General features: G+C 38.5%; 1 protein-coding gene across 1 annotated transcript in view; it reads right to left on the bottom strand.

Moving 5' to 3' along the window:
• Nucleotides 1-6702: 6702 nt before the first annotated feature.
• The window catches only part of LRRIQ3 (leucine rich repeats and IQ motif containing 3), a gene marked incomplete at its 3' end in the record, with an annotated part of 69074 nt that continues 63303 nt past the window's right edge, over nt 6703-12473 (bottom strand). The window contains exon 8 of the mRNA XM_083358141.1: nt 6703-6901. Coding sequence (XP_083214267.1) covers nt 6703-6901 — 199 coding nt within the window. The remainder of the gene's footprint in view (nt 6902-12473) is intronic.

Raw genomic sequence — 12473 nt, forward strand, 5'->3', positions numbered from 1 at the left:
TTTTCAGTGGTAAACATAGCAGGCAAAATCAGATTTCCTTCTTTTCCTTTAACTGGGCTGCTTAACTGAATAAAGCTTATATTTCTGCGTCAATTGGGAATTGATTTTGAATGAATTGAATCAGCCAACATGCCCACTGTTGGCATATTTTCATGATAATTTAGTAATCTCTCTGGGAACTGATAACACAAAGGAGATATTCTCACATCTCCTGTGTCTTTTTAGAGAACAAAGAAGAGGGGGGGGGAAGAATACAATGGGTTTCAGACATGACGGTAACCATCAGGCCTGACTGAAGTAAACATGATGGGGCTTTCATTGTTTGCCATATGATCTCTTTCTTCTCCTCCTCTTAAAGGTATCATGAGGATCATTAGCTGGTTATACAGTATGCATAATTAAATCATTTTTCCCCTTAAAAATACTACAGTGAAATGGCAGTTATTCCCAAGGTAAGAATTTGGCTATTATTATTAGCTTCTGTAGACCACTGAATCCAAAGCCTAAAACTATCTATGCAAGAGTAAACCATAATAATAATAATAATAATAATAATAATAATAATAATAATAATAATAATAATAATAATAATAAACCTTTATTGTCAAAGTACAACATGTGTATATTGAGATTAGCTGAGCCTCCCCCCGTGCTCTCTCCCCCCAACACACAGTGACAACAAACCCTCCATCCCACCACACTATGTGAACCAACTACATCACACACCGGCCTCCCAAGTCAATTCTGCATTAGATTATATCCCATTTAAAAGCCTAACAGCCCACGGATAAAAGCTATTTTTCAGCCTGTTGGTACGGCTGGCTATATTCCTATATCTCCTACCAGATGGTAGGAGAGTAAAGAGATACTGTCCAGGGTGTGAGTCATCCCTGAGAATCTTCCTCACTCTTCCAAGGCAACCAGCCCTGGCGATGTCATCCAGTGGTGTCAGGGGACAGCCCACAATGTCTTGTGCTGTGCTCACTACCCTCTGTAATACTTTCCTATCCGCGGCTGTCAGACCAGCATACCAAACCACAATACCATACGAGAGGACGCTCTCTATAGTAGACCGGTAAAAGAGGGTCATTAGCTGTTGTTCTAACCTGTTCATCTGCAAGACCCTAAGAAAGTGAAGCCTCTGTTGGGCCTTTCTAGCCACCTGAGTTGTGTTAACTTTCCAGGTCAGATCTTCACAGAGGTAGACTCCCAGAAATTTAAAGGAGGAAACTTTCTCTACACAGTTCTCTCCGATGTAAAGTGGGGCAGGTTCCTCCTTTTTTCTCCGGAAGTCATGTAAAATATGTGTAAGATCGTTTTCTTCAGTCAAAGATGCAGCACTTTACCAAAATGAATTCCACCACAGGTACTTCTATCTTTCATGGAAATAACTAACTCCTCATTATATACTCAGCCTATTATGTACACTTGCTCAACACATAATGTACATATATTACAATATAGATTTTTAACTATTTAACTATGAAAGCGAGGGGAAAAAACACCCATATATATGGTGAATTAGAGAAAGCATATGGTAAACAGGCCTGAATTAGAGAATGTTTTACATGAATATGGAAATAAAAACTGGTAGCTTTGTTGCTGCTGCTGCAAGTTAGTATGCATGATAATAAACAGCACGCTTAGCAAATGGCCAACTTACAGCAAGGAGTAAGAGAAAGCTATTTCATGTCCTTTTGGGTTTTAATAAATATATAATGATAAATATATAAGGGATATTTACGTACAGTATATGTTTTTATTATTATAGGCACGATGGCTGGGGATATAAAAGGTGGGTGTAGTTCTATATGTAATGATTTTTTTTGTTACTGGCTGATATACAGTACACAGAGAGAGTATAACTGACGACTAAATTGCCAAACAAATATATGAAAACTGATGTTTCAAGAGGAAGGGTAGACTACGGAAACTATGGTTGGAGTTGATGAGATCCTCAAAAAGAAAGAAAGGAGGAGTTTAAATAAAAGGCTGTTATGGAGCACAGTGAAAACAAGGATGAATTGTAGGGATTGAAAGGAATGTAGAAGAACCATGGATGATATTTACATGGTTCTATCTATATTTGTTATTGTTCTAATATATGTCAGTCTTACTAATTCATACTTTTCTGCCCCTTGCATAAAGTTGCTTACCCCAAAAGGCAATAGATATTCGTACATAAAAAGCCACCCTCTATTTTAAAATTACTATCAACTGTGTATAAAACTATGGGAAAATAAAACTTCAAAAGGATATTCTCTTAAATAAAATTATAGACAATTAATAGATTAACCAGAAATAATTTACAAGGAATGGTAAAAGCAGCTAAGCAGCCATCCTGTTCAAAAGTTGAACAAAAATGATGTACATCTATTTAATAGAAAAAATGTTGATTGATTTGCATACCACCACAAATGGTAAGAATGACCTATAATCAGATCTACTAGTAGGTTTACTCCATCATGCTTGCTCTTTAGGTTTTCTGCACTGTTTTGTTTTCCTGCTGAAAACCAGTAGGAGATAGTTCAGCAGTTAACTATCATATTTCTAAATATGATCTTGGTGATTCAGAGGTGGTTGAGGGCTAATCTGCAACAGCCCATAGATTGGGCATTGTCCATCCCTACCTTAAGAATGCAGGGGGCACAATGGCTCAGCTTGTCAGCTGGAAATTTGACAGCCCAGGTTTTGAGACCCAAGCGCCATGCAAAGGGGTGACCTCCCACTATTTGCCCCACCTCCTGCACCTGCCAACCTAGCAATTCAAAAAAATGCAAATGTGAAAAGATAAATAGGTATCACTTTGGTTGGAGGAAAGGTAACAGCAACCTCGCATATTCCATGCAACCTGGCATATAGTCATGCTGGCCACATGATGAAGGACGTGTCTTTGGACAAGGCTGGCTCCCTTGGCTAAGAAATGGAGATGAGCATCACGCGCTAGAGTCAGACATGACTGGACAGGGGAAACCTTTATAAAGAATAGTATCCAAGAAATCTCTGGGAAGCAGAAACTAGTCATGTAGTTAAACACTGGGTGAAACAAAACCTGCTGTACACTGTTCAGTAGATTTCATATAATAAATAATTGTTAACCATTTGATCTCTACTTCTTCCTAAGAGGATAGGATAGGATAGGATAGGATAGGATAGGATAGGATAGGATAGGATAGGATAGGACAGGATAGGACAGGACAGGACAGGACAGGAGAGGATAGGATAACCTTTATTGTTTTTTTACTGTGAGCACACTGGCACACATTAAAAATGATATTCTGTTGTTCTCTCTCTCTCTCTCAAAAAAGGTGTGTGTGTGTGTGTCTGTGTGTGTTTGTGTGTGTGTGTGTGTATGCAGTGGCTCAGTGGGTTAGGTCGCTGAGCTTGTCGATCAGAAGGTTGGCAGTTTGGCAGGTCGAATCCCGAGTGCCGCGTAACAGAGTGAGCACCTGTTACTTGTCCCAGCTTCTGCCAACCTAGCAGTTCGAAAACACGTAAAAATGCAAGTAGAAAAATAGGGACAACTACAGTGGGAAGGTAACAGCGTTCCGTGCTCCTTTGGCATCTAGTCATGCCGGCCACATGACCACGGAGACATCCTTGGACAAGTGCTGACTCTTCAGCTTTGAAACGGAGATGAGCACCGGCCCCTAGTGTTGGAAACGACTAGCATGCATGTGCGGGGGAACCTTTACCTTTAGATAGATAGATAGATAGATGATAGATAGATAGATAGATAGATAGATAGATAGATAGATAGATAGATAGATAGATAACACATATGTAAAAGTGCTGAGTGCCAAAAAGTGCCTTAATAAGCCTCTCTTAAAAAGCAACTGAAGCTATCAAATAGAACATGTATGATTGACTGATAAGCAAAACTATGAGCTGAGGTTGAAAGTTAAATTCCACAGTTTCTCTGATGGACAGCAATGATGTAATATATATAGTAAGCAATTTTATTGTTTAACTAGCAGCTAATGGTCTTTCAAGTCTGAAATAATGCCAACTTAGGGTATAACCTCTGTTATTTTCCCTGATTCAACATGCCCTATCCTAGCACCGGCTTTGCTCCCTTCCGTGTAGTGCATGGCAGAGATGTCATTCCCATACCTGAGTACAGCCAGGAGGAGTCACTGCCTTGCCAACCCAGGGAGTGGATGATGCACATGAGGAATGTGTGGGGTGCAGTGAAAGAGGCCCTGGTAAAAGCCGGGGAGACCACCAAGGTGCAGGCAGACAAAAAGAGGAGGCCCCAGAAGCCCTTCCAGGTGGGAGACTTGGTGTACCTCTCCACGAAGTACCTTTTAAATTAACCTTTATCAATATTACATTCCTTTTTAGCCTTATTTCCATCACCAACAGAGAGACATTTTTGCCAAAATCTACAACAAGGAATAATGATCTGGTTCTTTGTTGTAGCTTCGGCCAGGACTGGGGTTGGCAAGACAGCAACAAATAATTCTCTGCCAGACAGAACCATTAGGTTGGAATGGATTCTCCACTTTTCGAACATCCATTGTCTCAAAAAGATGGTAGAAAGAAGCTTACAATTTAAACCTTGGAAAATACCTAGAGCTTCATTCTCCTGTTCGGAAATAAAAAGATTTTCTCTATTTCTTCTTTCTTGTCTTCAATAAAACAGCTTAAGTCATTTCTCAAGTCTGTGAAGTGGAGTTGAATTTTTGGAGAGTTGATATTAACTGCACTGCCTGGTGGGATTCTGGCAGGCCTTCCAGATGACACAGGAGAAATATGCTTACAAAAATGTATTCACTTTTGCATTGTGAGAAGATTGTGAACAAAATGTGAGCAACATTTCAATACATAAAGCAAACAGAAGGCTAAGTTTTAATAATATCCTACTTTCCCTGTGGAACAAATTACTGCTTCATCACAGAATGTGTGTGTGTGTGTGTGTGTGTGTGTGTGTGTTTCAATTGTTTGAAACATATCTACCTAATCCAGTCTTACTGCCAGAAAAGCAATGCAAGAAGGTCAGAACAATCACGATTGGCTGGAAGAGGATCCATCATGTGCTCAATGAGCAGAGCGCAGAACTAAACAAGCTTACAAATGGTCTTTCCAACCTTCAATGCTTTCTCTGAAGACCCTGGCAGAGGACCAGCAAAAGCTTAGATTAGGTAGGTATGTTTCATATGGTTGCTTTTTATTGTTTCTAATGACCTTTTAACAATAAACGACTGTTTTTATCCATCCCAGTGTTCAAGGACTTTATACTTTAAGTAAATATGCCTGGGATTCGTATTTTAAAAATTATTAAGAATATATATATATATATATATATATATATATATATATATATATATATATATATATATATATATATATAGAGAGAGAGAGAGAGAGAGAGAGAGAGAGAGAGAAGGGGGGAGGGGGGAAATAACCCTAAAAATAAACAGTATAGAATCCGTTTCCGAATATTGTACTGTTACAGAGCATAAATGGAATTCAAGGCATTATAGGCTTAGAAAAGAAACATAATACATAATAAGAAAAAATGGCAGGAAAATTTGGGCACAGATAAGAATCTTAAAAAGTGATACTTGGCTTGGCTAATATAAATTTGATTGGTGTTACAAATTTGAACACAAGTACAATATTATAACAAGTAATCCTCACTATTCTGTGTGTCAATTCATAATTAGAAACAGACTTACGAAGACAACTGCTTATTTGCTTTTTTTACTTGCTTTTTTTTAATAAAAGTAATCATTAATGCATGAATGACGTAATGTGTAGCTTGCTCCCAGCTCTCTGTAACACCATTCTCTGCATCCCATATGGATCTACAGGGCAAAATAATAATTAAAAGAGAAGATCTCATCGTGCCTATGGCAGTACATCTAAATTGTGAAAAGAGTACTGCACAAAAAATGACACAATCAAAAAAGGGTGGAGATCTTTAAATGGCTGTGTAAAATTGGAAATAGGTTGATGACTGAATTAGGGGAAGCAAGAAAACACCTTACATCTCCTCCTAGCAATTGGCTGAGTTTTCCATTCCTGTCCATGACACACATGGAGAAATATATATACAAAGAATTAAAATAGAATCAATGAGAAACATAATTAATTACACATAGGAAAGCAGCTAATGAAACTAATCAAAGTACACAGCGTGTTAATGAAAGTTAGCAGCTGGGACCAAATTATTGCATTAGGCATAGCCAGAGAGCAACTGAAAATACATTCTATCCAGAGCTAATAGCTTATGGCATTGTTCTATATACAGTTACAAAGGAATCACTGAGGCAAAGCTCCCGCTGTCCTGCCTGCAATAAGTATAGTTAACATGTTTAATTGCACTCATGCTACTTGGTTGCATTAACAACCAACGAATTTTTCCTCAATTATTTTTATATGGCATTGAATAATTTAATTTTAAAGCTAAATACAGAGGTAATTGTATGCATGCTTGAAATATTTGCGGCTTAAAAGTCAAAATTTGCTAACAATTAGCACAACAGGCCACAGCTGTGTTTTCTTTATTTGGAAAAGCTGAAATATTTGAATTTATGCATTATATTTAATCATCAGCTTCTTTTTTTGAGTGTTGTCAAAATCAGCATTAGAAGAAACATATACAGGGTTAGCTAGAAGTTGATTAACTTTTTTTGTCTGAAACATTTAAACTACAAGTCAAAATTAGGTTTGTGTTCATTTTCCTTACCTTCTTAGTTAGTCCTCATACTTTGCAAGAGGCACAGCAGTGCCTGAACTGCCAATGACTGGTAATGAGTACAATAATTTTACACGAGGTTCCTTCACCACTTTAAGTTTTGCCTTAGATTGTTCAAATCTCTCCCTTGCCATTATGTGCGTCATGTATTTCCTAAATATTTTCTCTTCAATATTTTGTTTTTGTAACATCTGTTGCCTGGTTGGGGGGGGGAGAGAAATGGAAAAGAATTCATAATTATTACCAGTTCTAACTCAGATATTGAAAACTCTCCCTTCTATTGTTGTCGTGATTGAGCTTAGAGTGGTGCAGTGGCCTAGAGGTGAAGATGCTTGCCTCCCACTCTAAAGGTTGAGAGTTCAATCCTAGGTAGCAGCAGATGTTTCCCTATTTGGGCACAAAGAATAAATATCTGCTGTGAACTCTGCATAGGTATCAGGAAGGGCATCCGACCAGTAAATGCTCAGCTCCATCCAGTCACCCTGACTCCACCCCAATAAAAGGGATTATAAAGGTTCATAAAAAGAAAAGAAAAAAACTGGACTTGGTACCGTATTTTCCGGCATATAAGACGACTGGGCGTATAAGACGACCCCCTACATTTCCTGTTAAATTATAGGGTTTGGGCTATACACGCCGTATAAGACTACCCCTCTTCCAACGCACACCAAATAAAAATTAAAAAAACATCAGATTTGATTTTAATATGGTAATTTTAATTCAAATGCTTATGACATGCAGGTGCTTAGTAGGAAAACTGTCACTTATAAACATAAGGCTGTTTGTCATCAAACATGTAAACATAAAACAGTGCAAGTGGATTAAACTATAATAATAATAATAATAATAATAATAATAATAATAATAATAATAATAATAATAAGAAGAAGAAGAAGAAGAAGAAGAAGAAGAAGAAGAAGAAGAAGAAGAAGAAGAAGAAAGAAGAAGAAGAAAAAGTTGGAGGGGACCTTGGAGGTCATCTAGTCCAACACCCTGCTAAGGCAGGAAACCCTATACCATTTCAGACAAATGGCTGTCCAGTCTCTTCTTAAAAACTTCCAGTGTTGGAGCGTTCACCACTTCTGGAGGCAGGTTGTTCCACTGGTTAATTGTTCTAACTGTCAGGAAGTTTCTCCTTAGTTCTAGGTTGCTTCTCTCCTTGACTAGTTTCCATCCATTGCTTCTTGTCCTGCTTTCAGGTGCTTTGGAGAATAGCTTGGCTCCCTCTGCTTTGTGGCAGCCCCTGAGATATTGGATAACTGCTATCATGTCACCCCTTACCCTTCTCTTTGTTAAACTACACATACCCAATTCCAGCAACCGTTCCCTATTTTCCTAATTCACTTTTTCACTTTTCCTAATTCACTCTAAAGCTTTCCCTGCGCAGAGCCTTAAGTAACACCAGCTGCCTGCAATTAGTGCAGGTTCGCATCCCACCAGGCTCAAGGTTGACTCAGCTTTCCATCCTTCCAAGGTAGGTAAAATGAGGACCCAGATTGTTGGGGGCAATAAGCTGACTTTGTAATAATGCTGCTTGGGTGTGTGTGTGTGTGTGTGTGTGAAAGCCCTAATAAACAGGCATATACACAGAATGAAGGCTATTGCTAAGCACATTGATTTGTGCTTTAAATTGTAAGCCACCCTGAGTCTTCGGAGAAGGGCAGGATATAAATGGGATTTTTTTTTTAAAAAAAAGACCAAATGGGAGATCCGCTCCAGGTTTTCCAGCCAGCCCGCCCAGTTCCTGAGTCAAATGTGTCCTTAGAGCTAAGCGGCTGCTCTGGCTGCTGCCTTCCCCACCTGCCTTTCAAGTTGGGATATACTACAGCTGCTCTTCAACTTTAGAAGGAAAGACGCCCAGACCCCAGCCTGTAAAAAATCACAGACTGCAGCTTCTTCTCTAATTGGTCCCGCTTTCCCTGCGCAGACTAAATGGGAGATCCGCTCCAGGTTTTCCAGCCAGCCCTGTCCCTAAATTTTCAGCACCAGGCGTATAAGACGACCCCTGACTTTTGAGAAGATTTTCAAGGGTTAAAAAGTAGTCTTATATGCCGGAAACTATGGTATGTTCTTTTTTTACTTTCCATTTTAATAAATCAATTAATCAATGATTTTTATGTCACATTTTAGTGACATAAATGGTAGCCGTAAGACCCCACATTTATTTTGCTCATTATAGAATAGCTCTAAAACATAGGTAACTAGCTCTAAAACATAGGTATACAGGCAAAGATTATTCATCAGGATGCTAATAAAATAATAAATAAAGTACACTGTGATATTCGATATCCCCAGTCAAAAACAACAGATACCATACCTTAATGTATTACTAACATTATCTAATATATATAATTATAGAATATAATTAATGGGTACTGTAGTATTAACTATAGTTTTCTAAGAATTCTTTAGAAATGCATTTTTTTTTCCTACTTGTGCTCTTTTTTAAAATTTAGGATACTTTATTATTAACAGCGATTTGTTCTATTATATCCCGCATAGCAAATCAGACAGCAGTAAGTTGGTTAAAGATACCTTGGGTCACTTTTAGCAGGGTAGGGCACACATCCTGGGCAAGGGCACAATTACCCTGTCACCCAGTGCTCCTGAGTTATCTGCTGCATTCAGGCATTTTTCTCTGGCTGTTGAGGAGCCCACATGGCCTATCGAAAGCTTCAGAAGACCTCCCAAGTCCTGCTAGTTCAAGCTCCAAGGTAGCCTTTGGGAAACAAGGTTTCATGTGACCAGGTCCTGCGTTGGATAGACTGCACGGATGTGATGGTACAGGAAGAGGTGCATGGCAGATGCTTGAGAACACTGGGCAACAAGGACAATTGTGCCATTACCCAAAACTTGTGTGCCTTGGAGAACAGCACTCAATGGTAGCAGTGGCACAAGAACTAAAGTTAAGGCCCGGGCCATAGGATTTGTCTGAGACTGCCAAAGGCCCGAGACTCTACTTCTGCCTTGGCCTAGTGCTGCAGTCGAGTGCTGCTGTGCAGGGTGGCCTAGATGTGGGAGGAGAGATGAACAGAGAGGAGGAGCTGCAATACATGCTAACTTTTTATCTCGTGACTGTAAGGATGTTGCAACATTCATAATTATGAGCATGCCTTGTAATTCCCTGTCATAATTTGAAACAGTCACGGATCTAATGGTCAGAGTCCACCTGTACTGCAGGCTCCATTTCTGGTTCTGCTGACAAGTGCTTATATATTTCCTTACTATTTCTTTTTTGTTACAGCCTCTGCCCTACAAATACCTTCCCCCTGAGTTATGTTGTGATTCAGGGTCAGCCTGTGGGTTCGGCAGTTGGGTCGGACGATTCAGAGGAGGAGGAGGGGGGTATTGGAGAGCTTGCTGAGGGTGTTGGAGAGCTTGCTGATGAGGCTCCGCAGAGCCCTCAGCCAGGCCCCTCCCAGCTGGTCACGATGCAGACCCAGCTGTGTGAGCCTGACAGCGTGGATGAAGATGACCCACAGCTGGCCCTGTTCAAGGATGCCCAACGCAGGAGGGAGTCAATCAGGAGTAAACAGAGGAAGGCAATGGGGCACCTCGGAAGGAGGCAGAGAGAAGCCACGCCCTGAACTGTTTAAAAGGGGAATGTGTGGGAGGGCTGATTTGCTGAAGGCAACCGTTTGAATAGCTCCTGTTTCATGGTTCGTGTCTTGTTTTGCTCTGTTTTATGTTAATAAATTTGGCAGGCTTAGTTCCAGCCTCTTGCCATTTGTAAAGGGGTTGTCCCTGCCTTTTCTGCAGGGCCGGTAGTAGGCTGGTACAGAGCAAGTTACGACAAGCCTCTACCCTTGTATCCTCTTGGAGAGCACTTAAAACCTGGCTCTTTCTCCAGGCATTGGGATAGGATGATGCCAGGGTAGGATGAGAATGTGGATTTATTAAAGAAGTGTGGCTACGCACCAGGTTTTTTTGGGGGGGGATTTTATTGCTATTGGTTTTCTATTGTTTTCCTATGATTTTTATCAGTTGCATGTTACCCAGAGTTGCTTTGAGATTCAGGAGGCTATAGAAATATGGCAAATAAATAAATATCATTAGGTTTACAGGTTGCCTTTATTTCATACCAACTCTAGGCAGTGTTAAACGTATTTAATATTTTAGAATGTACGGCTGGGCTATTTTTGTTAGCATTTGATGTATTGTTTATACTTGCATTTGAAGTATTCAGAATGCTATTGTAGAAACAATGAACAAATAATCAACCAGGGGGATATATAATGGGGTATCATTTTATGTGTGGAATATATTATATTTCATCCAAAAGGAAGTTGTTTTGGCTTCCATTCTTCCACTTCATTTTTCCATAACATTTCCTCTTTCAACATGGGCCACAGTCCCCTCCATTCAGGCAGGTCAGCAGGAAGAATTTTCAAAGACTTCTGCAGACTAGTCAAGAAGGGAGATGATAATCTGAATCCAGCACATATCTTGAATGAGGAAATATAACAGTCAGAATTGAAAATTAATGTCTCATTCCTCTCATTCCAATTCCTTTCCCTTTTTAAAAAACAAACAAACTGTAATTAACTATGTAAAAAATAATAATTTTCAGTTAATCAAATTCACTTTTACAGTCTTTGCTAGATTTTTTATGCATCAAGTGTTTCATTAACTTCTTTCTGTAAAGACAACAATAAATGTTGGCAACAATAGACATTAATTTAATTAATTTCCTACCAAACACAACTAACAAATAAAGACTTTTAACTAACATACATTTTTTTTCTGCTGTATCGAATAAGCCAATGCAGAGGATAATAGAGGAAAAAAAGAATGACAGATCATATTACATTTTAGCAAAAGATTATTCACTGACTTAATGAAGCAAAAGAAAATCTGCTCCAAAACAACAGAGTTGCCCACATGTCTCTAATGTCATAATTTTAAAACAATAAGATTGTTCAGGTGTAAATGGGCTTAAATCTGTTTGTTATTGGGGCTTTTTTTTGCCAAACTAAAATTTAACTAATTCTGAGGCCAGAATTTCAGTTTGTGGCTGGGTAGGGGGAAGCCTTTGACACTATAAACCAAGCAAGGAACTAAGAGAAAATACAGAAAGAAAGAAAGAAAGAAAGAAAGAAAGAAAGAAAGAAAGAAAGAAAGAAAGAAAGAAAGAAAGAAAGAAAGAAAGAAAGAAAGAAAGAAAGAAAGAAAGAAAGATAACCCATAAAAATAAACTGCTCCCGTAAATCTCGTTTTTTGGTTTTATTTATAGTTGCCCTAGGTATCGTTGGATAATCTGGCTAAAATACATGATTTACCAAGCCCTAACATTGTTATATTTTGGACTTGTCTTATCTTACATAAAGAATGTATTTTTATACATTTTTTAAATAAATGTACCATTCATAAAAAGAAGACATCTCTCTCTCTCTCTCTCTCTCCACACAAACATACACAAAGACAAAGAAATAGCTAGCTGAATTACAGATACAGATTCCAATAGCAGCTTAAATTTTTAATATTTTATTAATCCTGCTTAAGATCTAATGTTTTTAAATAAATCATTTTAAATAAAAATCTGAACAGTCTGTAGTCCTCCACATATATTTCATTCCATAAGGATAATCCATTGTCTTACCTAGCTTTTGAAGCAAACATAATTAGAGCTTCCTGATAAAAGTAGCAACAAGCAATATTTTGCATCAGTGACTTTATTTTCATAAGAAAGTGTATTAAACCCATGAAATATACCAATAAGGTAGAATGCTGGGTGAATAGTTAATTCCTATGTCTAGCATCATTGTTTCAT

Source organism: Vipera ursinii (genome assembly GCF_947247035.1).
Source record: "Vipera ursinii genome assembly, chromosome: 3".
Classification (NCBI taxonomy): domain Eukaryota; kingdom Metazoa; phylum Chordata; class Lepidosauria; order Squamata; family Viperidae; genus Vipera; species Vipera ursinii.